This window comes from Homalodisca vitripennis, chromosome 5 (assembly GCF_021130785.1).
Source record: "Homalodisca vitripennis isolate AUS2020 chromosome 5, UT_GWSS_2.1, whole genome shotgun sequence".
Lineage (NCBI taxonomy): Eukaryota > Metazoa > Arthropoda > Insecta > Hemiptera > Cicadellidae > Homalodisca > Homalodisca vitripennis.
The window spans coordinates 29,741,117-29,754,598 of NC_060211.1; the positions used below are offsets into that span (position 1 = coordinate 29,741,117).

At 36.6% G+C, this 13,482-nt stretch overlaps 1 protein-coding gene across 1 annotated transcript in view; it reads left to right on the forward strand.

Moving 5' to 3' along the window:
* Nucleotides 1–13,482, forward strand: part of LOC124361907 (neurotactin-like) — a 79,265-nt gene that overhangs the window by 28,834 nt on the left and 36,949 nt on the right. Inside the window, exon 2 of the mRNA XM_046815967.1 lies at nt 12,269–12,550. Within this exon, the coding sequence (XP_046671923.1) occupies nt 12,275–12,550 (276 nt within the window). The 5' untranslated portion in view covers nt 12,269–12,274. The remainder of the gene's footprint in view (nt 1–12,268; nt 12,551–13,482) is intronic.

Here is a 13,482-nt window from a genome sequence, read left to right on the forward strand (position 1 = left end):
GGAGCATTTGATGCTAGAGCGTACTCCTGCTTCTATCCAATTACAAAATGAATCTCAGCAGATTCAGTTGTTCTTATATCATGTTTATATAATAAGTAAAAAGAGGTACTAACTGAATAATTACTGAATCATCAGGTCTACTTCCGAATCGCATTGTATTTTTGTCCTGGTTTTGCGTTGAATGACAGTAAGCAATAAATATCTATAATTCACAATAATTTGTGATGTCATTGTTTGATTTTAAACCCTTCAGTTTATTAATATTAAATTGTTACTGCAAGTTTTTTCGATCCCACTAATTTCTGAAAACGCCCCTGCTCTGTATTGTCGAAGCCCTTTATCATTTTTCTATCGGTTGGTAGTCAATTTGTAAGTTACCGCACAGTAAACCTAGAAAGTAGTATAACTTTGATATAAAACTCCGTAACTTTGATGCAAATTTGCAATACCTAAGTCCAGAAATATACAGAGCTTTGTAATAGTAAGAAAGGTTTTCCCGATAGAGTAATTAAAGTTTAGAGCCATGTAGGCGCAGCGTGTTCAAGGACGAATGAACGTACCCCCTGGTCTGCCTACTCATGTGATATTACAGAGACAAAGACCTGGTCCATTATCGATAAAACCACCCTCTCTACATGAGTACACGCCACCCTCTATAGAATCATAGACCTAGGGTCTGTGTGGACCCTGATACTTCTATAGTTTTGGCAGTGGGCTTTGGGAACTAGAAATGAAAGGATTGCCACCTCAATAATTATGTGTAATATGGACCCCTCGTCTTAACTGAGCGAGGAAGGGGTGATTGTGGTACTTCATATAAGCGCGGTTTCCATTATAGGATTCTATGCTACCTTCTGATAGTTCCATCATCTGAAGCTTCGCCAATCCCAGCCAGTGGTGTATTTAGAAAAGCTTTGGAGGGGCAAGCACCCCCCCCCCCCAATATATAACATAAAATCCTCTGAAAATATTACATACTTTTGCTGATATCTTAACCAATGTCAATGACAGCTGTGGTTCCTGAAGGATTATAAACTATCGTCGATCCAAGTGCTCTGACGTAAAACATCTAAAAAAGTATTTAGTGTAGACCTACGCCATAGTTTATGGTAGGTTGTAGAGGGTTCCAGCGTCCATTAGTATAAGTATTAAATAAAATAGTACGTTTTATAAATTTTTAACTTTGAAAACTCACACATAATCATAAACAATGATTAATGATTGAGCAGTGATGGTTTTACATTAATTGTTTCTATCTAATTCCTGACGTTGTTCCGATCAGTTCAAAGACGCTGAGTGGTGGGTTCGCGTCTTATATAATTTTGCTAATCGGAATTTGTATTTGAGTTAATTATTCTGACTACACATTTCAATATTTGACCAGAACCCTTTTCCTTTCAATTTTATTATAGTCTTGTTAATACCTTCACTGCGACTACGTCATGTACTGACTTTAGGGCCAAGAACGTATCCAGGAAAAACTTTGGGGGGGGGGGGGCCCAGACAACTGATATTTTCCCGTAGTTGACAGAGAGTAAGGCCTCATTTTGTTCCTTAAAAAGTTCTTTACCCGTATCTATGTTGAGAACGATCTTTCAGCAGTACATGTCAGTAATACTGAATTATTTAAATAATAATAATCGTTTAGTAAAAAAGTAATTGAAAATTTGAGGGGTTGTCCGGACCCCTTGAACCCCCCTGACCGGACCCCTGGAACGTCTCTGTTTAGGTCACCGGAGTAGTATTGAATTAAACTACTATCTCCACTGCAGTCAGTGAATACTAAGATGAAAGAAGCTATTGAATAATATTCCCTGGAATCTTCTATTCTCATTTGCGTCGAAAACGTTGCGATAAGTACTTTTATAAGCGAATTGGTAACTAAATTCAAGAGTAGCTTTATCAGATCTGGGAGTAAAAAGAAATTTTTATTGCTGCGTATATAATGTTCACTAAAAAAGCTCGTTGGAAAATATAAAATCGTTATTGTCCCCACGTGAATTAACGTTATCGACCAACGATCTCCAGTGGTAATTTGGGCCGGTGTCAGGGGGGTGGTCGGAGGGGGGTGACGCGGCAGTGGGCAGGTGAGAGGGGGGGCGGGCACGCGTGAGACTGTGACGTCACCCACAATGGGTTACCTGGACCGTGGCATGGACGTGTCGCTCTCCCTTCCATTCCCGTCGGGTAATTGACTTTTCATTAGATCGATATCCGGCCGTTTTTCAGCTGTCCATTGTCTCCTCGGCCTCCGAGATTGAGTTTCAGTTGGGTTTTGTAGGAAAAATGAAACCCTCTGAAATTAAAATTCCTAGTAACTTGCTGCATCCCCAAGTCGTCATACCGGGCTTGAAATTCTGAATCTGAGATGATTTTTCCTCAAGGGACATCGATAAAATTTGATTTGTTGGCCTGCAACCTACGGTTCTTGTAGGTTTATACAAAACAATTACACTTAGTAGCAAGAAATCAAAAGAGGATGTTGTCCAAGTTAATAGGATTAAACTTTGCAAAATATACTCACTACATGCTCTTGATGCAGAAGATAACTCACCTACTCTGGAGCTCAGGTGATTTGGTGATGGATTACGTTACTCTTACGTTCTGTACGTTCTCTGACTGTACGTTCCTAGACAGTACAGACGCTACTCCACAAGTTTGGTAAGTCAGTAGGAATAATACCTCGGAATCAATCTGACCTTGATCAACCTGAGAATTGAGAGTCGGCTGTTTCAGTCAACCATACAATCAAACCAAGACGTGTGGTTACGATCATATGTTAAACTAAAGGTCCTTAATTTCTGTAAGTTACTGGACTACTGATAAATTATCCTTCTAAGGACCAAACGATCTGAGATATATATGATAAATACAGGAAATAGTGTCCACTCACCTATCTGTACTCATTTCATCTCGTATTCACTTATGACTTTTGATCCCTTTTCAACTTTCTGAGTTTTAATAGATTATATAAAGTTATATTATTTTGTTTTTAAACCGCTCTGAACATTCACTACTTTGGGATGTCAGACAGGGAAACGCTATTATGACATTACGGAAAAAATAATAAAATGATGTGGTATGTGATGAAACGTGATGTGTTTTGATAGTAATTCCTTACTTACCTCTCTGTACATTGTTATAATCAATGACAGTTACTTAATTTGACCAGAGAGTAACTTAATTCGTTCCGGGGAGAGGTGATTCCGGGAATTAAGAAAGTAAGGTGCAGTTTCTTAATTTGGTGAGCCCACGAACCAAGAACAGCATCGTGAAATGTGTCCAGGGGGTCCGGACCCCCCCCCCACAATTTATCGATTACTTTTTTTAGTAAATGACCACTATTATTTAAGTAATTCAGTATTACTGACATATACTGTTGAAAGATCGTTCTCAACAATGAAATGGGTTAAGAAACTTTTTAAGGAATAAAATTGGGCCTTACTCTTTGTCCACTACGGGAAAATATCAGTTGTATGGATCCCCCCAATTTTTGTCCTGGCTACGTTCTTGTTTGGTTGCATAAAACCCCCAAAGGGAGTTGAACCCCCAAAAGACATCCTAAACATCATTACATCTTCTAACATCATTAGGATTAATGAACTCTTCTACAGAAATCTTTTAGAATCGTATCTGAAAATAATCAAATGTTCGTATGTACATTACATTGCATTTTCTTTCGTTCAGTGTCTGTCTGTGTACTTCAAAATGTTATATATTATCTCCTGTATGGATTACCAATAAATGACTTCACTGGTTTCAAAATTATGTTCATTTACAATTTGTACATTAATTTTTGTCAAGGCCTACATAACCAATAAAAAGGTTGGCATAACAAGTAACATTCAAACAACAAAATTAGTTTATTAGACTTTGCATTTATAAAACCCCATTTTATTATTTGATCAACCAGGAGTTTTATATAAAGTACATTAATTGTGTTAAAGCGATCAATAAAGATTAATGTAAATAAGAAACAACGGTCAGTTATTTGCTATTCAATATTAAGGAACGAAGTACTTTCTCTGAGAACAATCTTTCTAATTCTCATAATGTATTTGATGTTATGCAGACCTTTGTAAAGGTTGAAGCTAATTTTGCATAACAGCTACCATTTTAAACCAATGGAAATATTGTTTTGTTTTATAAGTTGACAATTATTAGATACCGTATAGTTTTCTTAATTGATTGTACATTTGAAAGAGTAGGAGAATGAAATTGTAAGTAAAACACAAGCTTACACTTTAAGAAATTCGTTTTATATTGGTTACTTAGATTGACGAGAGCAAAATACTATGCTCATGCAGGTTGTGTAGACTTCGAAAACAAACTGTATATCTACGGACGTGTTTGTATACGTATCACGCATTTTTCGAAAGCCACCTCCGTTATGGAATAGCAGTCTGGGGTGCTTTTTCAGGTGGCAATCTTCACAGAGTTCTGGTAATGCAGAAAAAAGCAATAAAGTTAATGGCTGGAATAGGACCCAGAGAAAGCTGCAGAAACATTTTCAAAAACTGGGAAATATTGACAATAACATCCATTTACATCCTAGAAACCATACTTTACTGCATAAGTAAAGATCCTCCAAAACAAAGAGATCTACACTGCCATTGCACTAAACAAGCAGGGGATTACACTCTACAAGTCCATAGAACAGCATTGTTCGAGAAAAACTATCATACGCTGGAATGAAACTCTTCAACAAGCTACCAGATCATCTGAAAGACGACCCAAGAGCTATAAAGAGAAACCTACAATGTTGGCTGCAAGACCACGCATACTACACACTCGATGAGTTCTTTTCATGGAAATGATGAATCTTAATTAATCCTCTCATTTAATAATAGAATTCACTTGTAAAAACTGTTTGACTCTGTAAAATGTCTTGATGATATTGTTAATAAAGCATACTGTCTATTGTCTTTTTTGTTCTCGTCGTGCAGTCCCAGCAATAAGCGCCAGCCATAACCAGTAGCACCTAACCAGAACCTTAAAATTTCAAGAACCCCTAGTGAAGTCTATTCCTAAAGACAAATTAAAGGGAGAAACGGTTGGAAGCTGCACTCCATTAACCGCACTAGTTAACACCCAGTGGGCTAAGTAACATGAAATATGCGGCTCAGGGCGAAGGGTGCCCCGTGACGGAGGGGAGAGGGGAAGGAACAGAAAGTTATTTAGGTCCCCTGTTCAGAGGTAAATAAATCACAGAGGCCGCGCCACGCAGTCTGCTGAGGGCTGATCACAAAGGATAAGGCGGTGACTTCCTTGTGAAGCCTTCTTTCTTCTTATATTTGTCCCTCGGAGGCTGCACTAGGGGGAAGGGGATTTAGGTTTAGATCATATCTCTACATCATCCTTCACAATATGTGTAGCCACTACAATTTCTTTGTTTGAAGTTCATTTTTGACGATGGAAGGAATGTGAAAGAAACAGGATTTTTCCGGACATTTGCCATCGTTCAGTGATACAAAAAATCAGCAACACTACGTTTCGAGATCTGCAATCTGATCTCTTCTTCAGGTAAATAACTAACCTAATACATAATTACAAACTTTATATTAGGTTTCTTACACTTTATGTTTGTAATGTATGAGTGAGTTGTAAATAACCGTTTGTAATTATGTATTGCGTTAGTTATTTACCTGAAGAAGAGATCAGATTGCAGATCTCGAAACGTAGTGTTACTAATTTTTTGTTTCACTGAACGATGGAAAATGTCTGGAAAATCCTGTTTCCTTCACTACGATTTGATAATATTATTCTTGAAATTACCTTTTACATAACGTTATGTATGTGTGCCGCTTAAAAAATTCCTGAGCGGACTAATAACCTTTTATTGGCTTATCCTGCAAAATAGTCCTTAACTAAGTTAGTTAATGAATTTTACCTATAGAGATCAGCCTGTGATGGGGTTGGTACAAAATTCTGATCTTAAGTAAATGATGAGTTGGCTTTTCATTTTAAAGCTCCTCTTATTGGCTGAGCGTTAGCGAAGCATATCACCCGAGAGGCTGGAAAAATTTAATTTATGTCTATCTGTCCACACGATATCTCGAAAACGAACTGACCTTTACATTTGAAAATTTGCATGAAGCTTTAGTTTTATATAGGCAACACTGAGCTAGATGTTGATGATTGTGATTCTGTTGGATATGGCTGAGCGTTAGCGAATATTTGCTCTTATGGCAACGGTAAAATAGTAGAAGTATAGGTGTATTCGTTTAACTGAGTATAATCGTATGTGGCTTTCTTCATTTATTAAAAATAAATAAAATAGAGTGGATAGTCACTCTTAAAAGTCTGTGACAAGATTTGATTTCAACGCACTCTTCCGTTGCAGTACTCTTCCTAGATCATCGGAACTTTTATTATATGAACGCTAATATAAAAGTCTGTGACAAGATTTGATTTCAACGCACTCTTCCGTTGCAGTACTCTTCCTAGATCATCGGAACTTTTATTATATGAACGCTAATATAAAAGTCTGTGACAAGATTATTTGATTTCAACGCACTCTTCCGTTGCAGTACTCTTCCTAGATCATCGGAACTTTTATTATATGAACGCTAATATAAAAGTCTGTGACAAGATTTGATTTCAACGCACTCTTCCGTTGCAGTACTCTTCCTAGATCATCGGAAATTTTATTATATGAACGCTAATATAAAAGTCTGTGACAAGATTTGATTTCAACGCACACTCCCGTTACAGTACTCTTCCTAGATCATCGGAACTTTTATTATATGAACGCTAATATAAAAGTCTGTGACAAGATTTGATTTCAACGCACACTTCCCGTTACAGTACTCTTCCTAGATCATCGGAACTTTTATTATACGAACGCTAATATAAAAGTCTGTGACAAGATTTGATTTCAACGCACACTCCCGTTACAGTACTCTTCCTAGATCATCGGAACTTTTATTATACGAACGCTAATATAAAAGTCTGTGACAAGATTTGATTTCAACGCACACTCTTCCGTTACAGTACTCTTCCTAGATCATCGGAACTTTTATTATATGAACGCTAATATAAAAGTCTGTGACAAGATTTGATTTCAACGCACACTCCCGTTACAGTACTCTTCCTAGATCATCGGAACTTTTATTATATGAACGCTAATATAAAAGTCTGTGACAAGATTTGATTTCAACGCACACTCCCGTTACAGTACTCTTCCTAGATCATCGGAACTTTTATTATACGAACGCTAATATAAAAGTCTGTGACAAGATTTGATTTCAACGCACACTCCCGTTTACAGTACTCTTCCTAGATCATCGGAACTTTTATTATATGAACGCTAATATAAAAATGTGACGCTTAATGGACAAAAATGTGATGTATCACGTGGCAATATATGTCGAGAAAGATTTAATCTGTAGACTTTTAAATTTCTATGAAACTTCATTTCTATACAGACAAACATGAGTTCTATCTCGGTGCATGTTCAACCATGAAATTTGGCTGAGCGTCATTGAAGCCTATCACTCAGTAGGCTGACACAATTTCTGTTTTGTATGACGGGAGATGTAAAAAAATGCCTAGCACATCTCGAAAATTGTATGAACTAAAGATCTGAAATTTTTCATATAACTTTAGCGCAGCCTGTTATACGATTCGTAGTAAAACACTTATTGTTATTTTAACGACATGTTATTTTTATAAACATAACAAAATTGGAATCAGTACGACTACTGAAAAATAACAGCCATTAAAACATGTGTGTTTGTTAAATACTATAATATATGCCTTATACGCTTCCAACTAACAACACCAAAACTTTGGTGAAAAATAACAGTAGATGCTCAACTGATAGCTTTATACCAGTGTCAATACGATGTGCATTTATATTTATATAAATGGTGGTAGGAATGTATAAAATTAATTTTGTATATCCTTATAAAACTTAATTGTAAAGCAATAGACGGATTTCCCTTCAACATTAATATACATATGTTTTGTTATAATCTATGTGGTTTTTGGATTGGTTTTGCTTAAATTTCACATTGCACTATTTTTCAAAGCCTATTGAACTTCGTTATGTTCAATAAGAAAACTCTTACATCAGAATAGATGGTTTAGAACTACCATAAGAAATGTCAGCTGGAATATACTTTTTCAATGTAAGTTAAAAACTAATTTTTCTCATGAAACTTATTTTCAGATATCATACGTAACCTTATAAATTCCTATCTTATATATTCTGCTGTTAACTCAAAGCGTGTTTTTCCAGTTTTATCGTTGAAATTAGATGTTAGTTTATCCATAGACTGTGATTAAGAAAACTGAATAAACTAAATGCATTATAAAAACGCATACGAAAATTCTCAGAAAGCTGTAATAATTATTTTTGGACTACGCCGCATCAAGATCTAGTCAGTTTAATTCATTCCTGTAATATCATATTCTCTCGATCGTCTTTGGATTTTTAAATCACTTGTAATAATTTATTGGAACACAAGCAAAAAAACAAAATTGTGTTACATAAATTGTCGTCATTTATCAACATTCACTCGCTGTTTTTGAAAGGAACAGCCGCAGCCGGATATTCTGTTTATATCGGGAAAACGCAGCCCTCGAAAAAGATTAGGGAAAGTGTGGAACAAGGTTAGCAGTTCAGTTTTCGCCCTCCTCCTTTCACCCCCAGTTGGGCTCCAGGTCACGTGGTGAGGCAGAGGCTGTTGCTAGGCAACCGTCTCCAGGCAACCGATATCGCCACTCCGCAAAGCCCGATCAATCCAGTACAGCACCTATCGGTATAGCACGTGTCTGTGTCTAGGCTAGGCCATCATTATAGTACTGATCAGCAAAAAGTGGTTTTGTTCGCTTATCGAAGTCCTCGGCCAGAATTCAGCGCGTCTCCGTGGAGATGACGGAAAATCAACCCGAGGTAACAATATTCACAAGGAATTTGGTGGATAGAATACAAACCTCCAGTCAAAACAGCCTTTCCTGTCCTTTTCCCAAAATATATAACTTCAACTACGACCCAAAAAATTTTAATGGAGCAAGCTCCTTAATCTTGCGTCTTATCGTACAGTTCTACCAATCACAAAAACAACCTTTATTTTTAAAATAGGTTTATTACAAATTGTATAAGCCCTACATTATAACCACTTTTGGGCTTTTTGTAACTCAGACGAGAATGGCAAAGAAATAACCTTTTCGTATGAACCCATCCTTGGACATGTTGTACAAGAGTTGCCTTCTGTATCCACAAAACGCCCAAGCCCGCACGCACATTTTGAACCCTAAAGTCGGCTCGGCCGTAACCAAGAGAGGGGCAACGGTCGGCGGTTCTGGTCTGGTTTTTATCACAGCAGTTTTTGTCTCCAGCATTTTCTGATGATGCCCACCAGATGCGTGACTAAACTATGAATCACTATACACTGGAGCTGGAGCTGGGGCTGGAGCTGGAGCTGGAGCGAGCTATAGCTGACATTCCGTGGCGACCTTGGCTTGATCTTGGCGCTCTTTCTGCTTTCTGTCTCCCTAGGACGCAATCACTTCTGTTTTGTGTCTTATCCTACTCGATAGTGACTTGCTTAGTTTTCCCCGATTATCTAAATTATCTGAACATATATACATATGAATTAATATACCCACACTTTTCTTATGGGATAAGGTTGTGGGGTGGCTGCACAAAACACAAATTTGAAAGAAAGCCTTTCGGCTTCAACATAGCAGTCAGAATCATTGAAAATTTAAAATTTAGAGAGTCATGCAGAGATGCCTCCAGGAGTTTGGGGTTACTGACTTTACCCTGCCTCTATATCCTGGAGGTTGCCCTGTATTGTCAATAAAAATGTGATTTGACACATGGTAGTGACGTCCACGGATATAATACGAGGGGAAGGGACAACTGAGGAGGATTCAGTCTCACAGAACGATGGCTTATAAACAACTTCCACCTCAGATTGATGTCAAAGTGGTCAACAGACTCCCGGAGTAGATCAAAGAATTGGCAAGAAACTTTTCAAACCTCGATTAAGATCACAAATCGCTGGTAACAATACAACTGTTTTGTTAACTCTGTTGCTGAAATGAATGAAATTTTGGTGTTTAAACATTTTTAATTAATGTAACATTGATCGAAATTGATATTTTAAACTTAATGCAAATATACATATAACTATATTATAATAAGTTATATTATTGACGCATGCAATACAATTAATTGTCTACTGCAATAAAGAAAATGTCTATTGAATTGAATTGAACATCTAATCGTAAACAATACAAAAAACGAATTTTAGAGAATGTGTCTTACCACAAGAGTGAAATGACCATTTAGGATTTGACTCTCATACAAATACGGAGCTTGGAGATGAACCAACGTTATGTTCAACATTATCAACGAGTAGACTACTTTATGTCCACGTGGATATATACGTGCATTAACAGTCGATATTACAAAAACTATAATTAATTGTTATTCTACTCGTACACATATTTTGAAGAATTCAACTTCATGTCATTTAGCTTTTCTGTGGAATTTAGGAAACAGACGAGTTTTAAATCAATTATTTTACGCCTGTTTCCGATCTCAACGGTAGTCTAGATTGCCTTTATTTCGAAATTGCCAGCAATATTTGTTTAAGGTTTGTTTTGACGATAGAAGTTTTGTGAAGGCAACACGGGGGTTTCAGACAATTTCAGTGGTACAAAATGTTACTAATTTTGTGCTTTACTGGACGATGGCAAACGTCCAAAAAAATCTCTGTTTCCATCATTTCCAGCAACATAAACCAGAAAACGAATTGGAAAAAAAAGATAATAACAAGAGAGGGAAACAATAATTGGTAGGGCTCTGGTGCACACAATACTTGCCCTTGACTCCCACACTAGGGCGTGTGGAGGTGGAGGGTATATCTGACCCTAGAGACCTCAAACAGTCTTTGATGGTTATATCGCTCCGTGTAGGAAAAACAATATGGTTGCTTCGTAGACGCTCTGAGATCATTAAATTCGTATCCACGCGGTGGTACAGGTTAAAGAACGGTTCACAAAAATTCCAGTTCACGTTTATCAATCCTTCCCATTGTATTTATGTGGAAACCCCGGTTCCTCCACCGTGCTTAGATATTGTTTCTAAACATTGTAGTTTACTCAATTGTGCTCTTGATATAGACAATGAGATGGCCTTTCCACCTCGATTACACTTTATATGGTAGTGCAAACTTTATAACAGTCCGGTGGTAAATTAAGAACTTATATTTTTGGGGAGAGAAGGCCAAACCCGTAGCTTTACAAAATTGGAAAAGTTCGTATTTGGATTTGGAGGAAGAGACAATATCTGTAGCAAATTAGCAAAACTTATATAATAAACCAAAGAACTGTAACTTTTACAACTAAGTGTATTAGAAAAAAAGCCAGTCCAAGAAATTTTAATGCAGAAAAATCCAATTATCATCCTATTTATGTGGGGGCAATTGGAGTCCGGAACCTTTATTCTATATTAATTAAAGTAAAATAAAATAAAGTAAATTATACAACAGTTTCACACTGAGAGGGGATTGGGAACGAAACTACGTTTTTCACGGTAGAATTGGTTGGAATTCCAAAACATTAATACAGGCCAACTTTAGGTAATGAATTGCAAATTCTGAATTTTATTTTTTTTTACAGTTTTTTTAAACGTCAATTAAAGTAAATCCTCTGGCCGAAAACCATAGTACACGTTAGTGGTTTTCCTGAAAGTACAGAATTTGGAACTAGATCATCGATCTAACTAACCGAATTTGGAAAGGAAACTGCTCATATCACAACCTTTCTTGGTAGATAAGTAATTTATTTTCCAACTTACAATGCCATTAATGATGGCCTTTTTATTTTAAATTAAATTATTACACAAAACAGAAGCAAATTTCGTGATCAGTAAAGTGTCAGAGATCTTTCATGTGCGTTCAATCACTTCCTTATGATGCCTGGATTTTCATTCGTTTCACCAATAACTAACTAAGGATCATATGCCAGTTTATTACACATTTATACTGAAATGAGTGTATTGTACCTTGTTCTACTTATATTATGTATACTCCTGCCCTCCTTACAATTTATACCAAAAGGAAGAACATTTTGGACCTTAGAAGCGGGTCTGCAGTACAAATGTGTAGCCTATTTAAAAACTAGTAGGAATTTACAAATAGGGGTTGATTAGTATTTGTTATTTAAGCTTATTTTATTTGCCTACATGACTTTATAATAACCTTACCTATGTAAAACACAGTATTTATACAGATTAATTTTGCTGTTGCAGATTAGCATGTCCGAAGAGGTTGTAGTGAGTCCGCCCAAAGAAAATGAAGCACCGGCCCAAGAGATAATCGAACTCTCCAAGTCCGAAGACAAAAAAGACATCGAAGACGAGGAAAGGGAAAAAATGCTGAACGAAGAAAACAAAAAGGAATTAGGTGAAGTGGAGAAGAAAAAGAAGGCTTTGGAAGAAGCTGCAGAAAGGGAAGGATCGAGGAAAAGGATACCGACAGGAGGCATCAAGATTCCTGGTTTCTTGAGAAGCAGATCGAGAGATAAGAATAAGGTGAGAACAACTATATAAATAAAACATTTAAGGACTGCCATTAAAAAACTTTGGGACGATCCAAGTAGAATGTGAATTCTTACAAGAAAGCGACGACATAATCAAGGACGTAGCCAGCAAGGGGATCCAAGGGGGTCCAGACCCCTACATTTTTTATGTTTTCAATTACCTTTTTATTAAATGATAATAATAATAATAATAATAATTTTATTGCTTTAGAACATGTACATGTTATAGCAATTGTCAAAGAAGAAAATAAGCTAAAATTTTGGATTCATACATTACATCTAGGTTACTTTCGTACATACAATTTATTCCATCCATCCTACTGCTCATTTATTCGAATTTCCCACTCTAGCACCAGCGTCAGTCAGCCAATTATGTGGTCACCCAAACATGTGCCATGAACTCGTCTGTATTGTAAAAAGCTTCTGAGAGCAATGCACTTTTCAGACGAGTTTTAAATGTCTTAGGCATTGCGGCACTTTTTATGAAATTTGGTGATGATGATTATTATTATTATTTAAATAATTCAGTATTATTGGCATGTACTGCTGAAAGATGGTTCTCAACAAAGAAACGGGTCAAGAACTTTTTAAGAAACAAAATGGGGCCTTAGGCCTACTACAAAAAAAGTCAGTTCTCTGAACCCCCCAAAATTTTTCTGGCTACGTTCTTGGATATAATATGGCTGAATACCGACTCACAATGAGTCAATTGAATACAATACCTCTCACTACAAACACTTGTAAAAAGTATTGAGCATCCTGAAGAGGTCTTTGATTTTCTTTCTATAAACGTGAGTCTGCTGATAGTTTCGTCAGTGGTTTTTGGTTGTTATCACAAACTGATCAATATGATGCGGTACTAAATTTGGCGCCAAGGAGCAGCCGCGTTGCTTTTGGTTGTTATCACGAACTGATTAATATGAT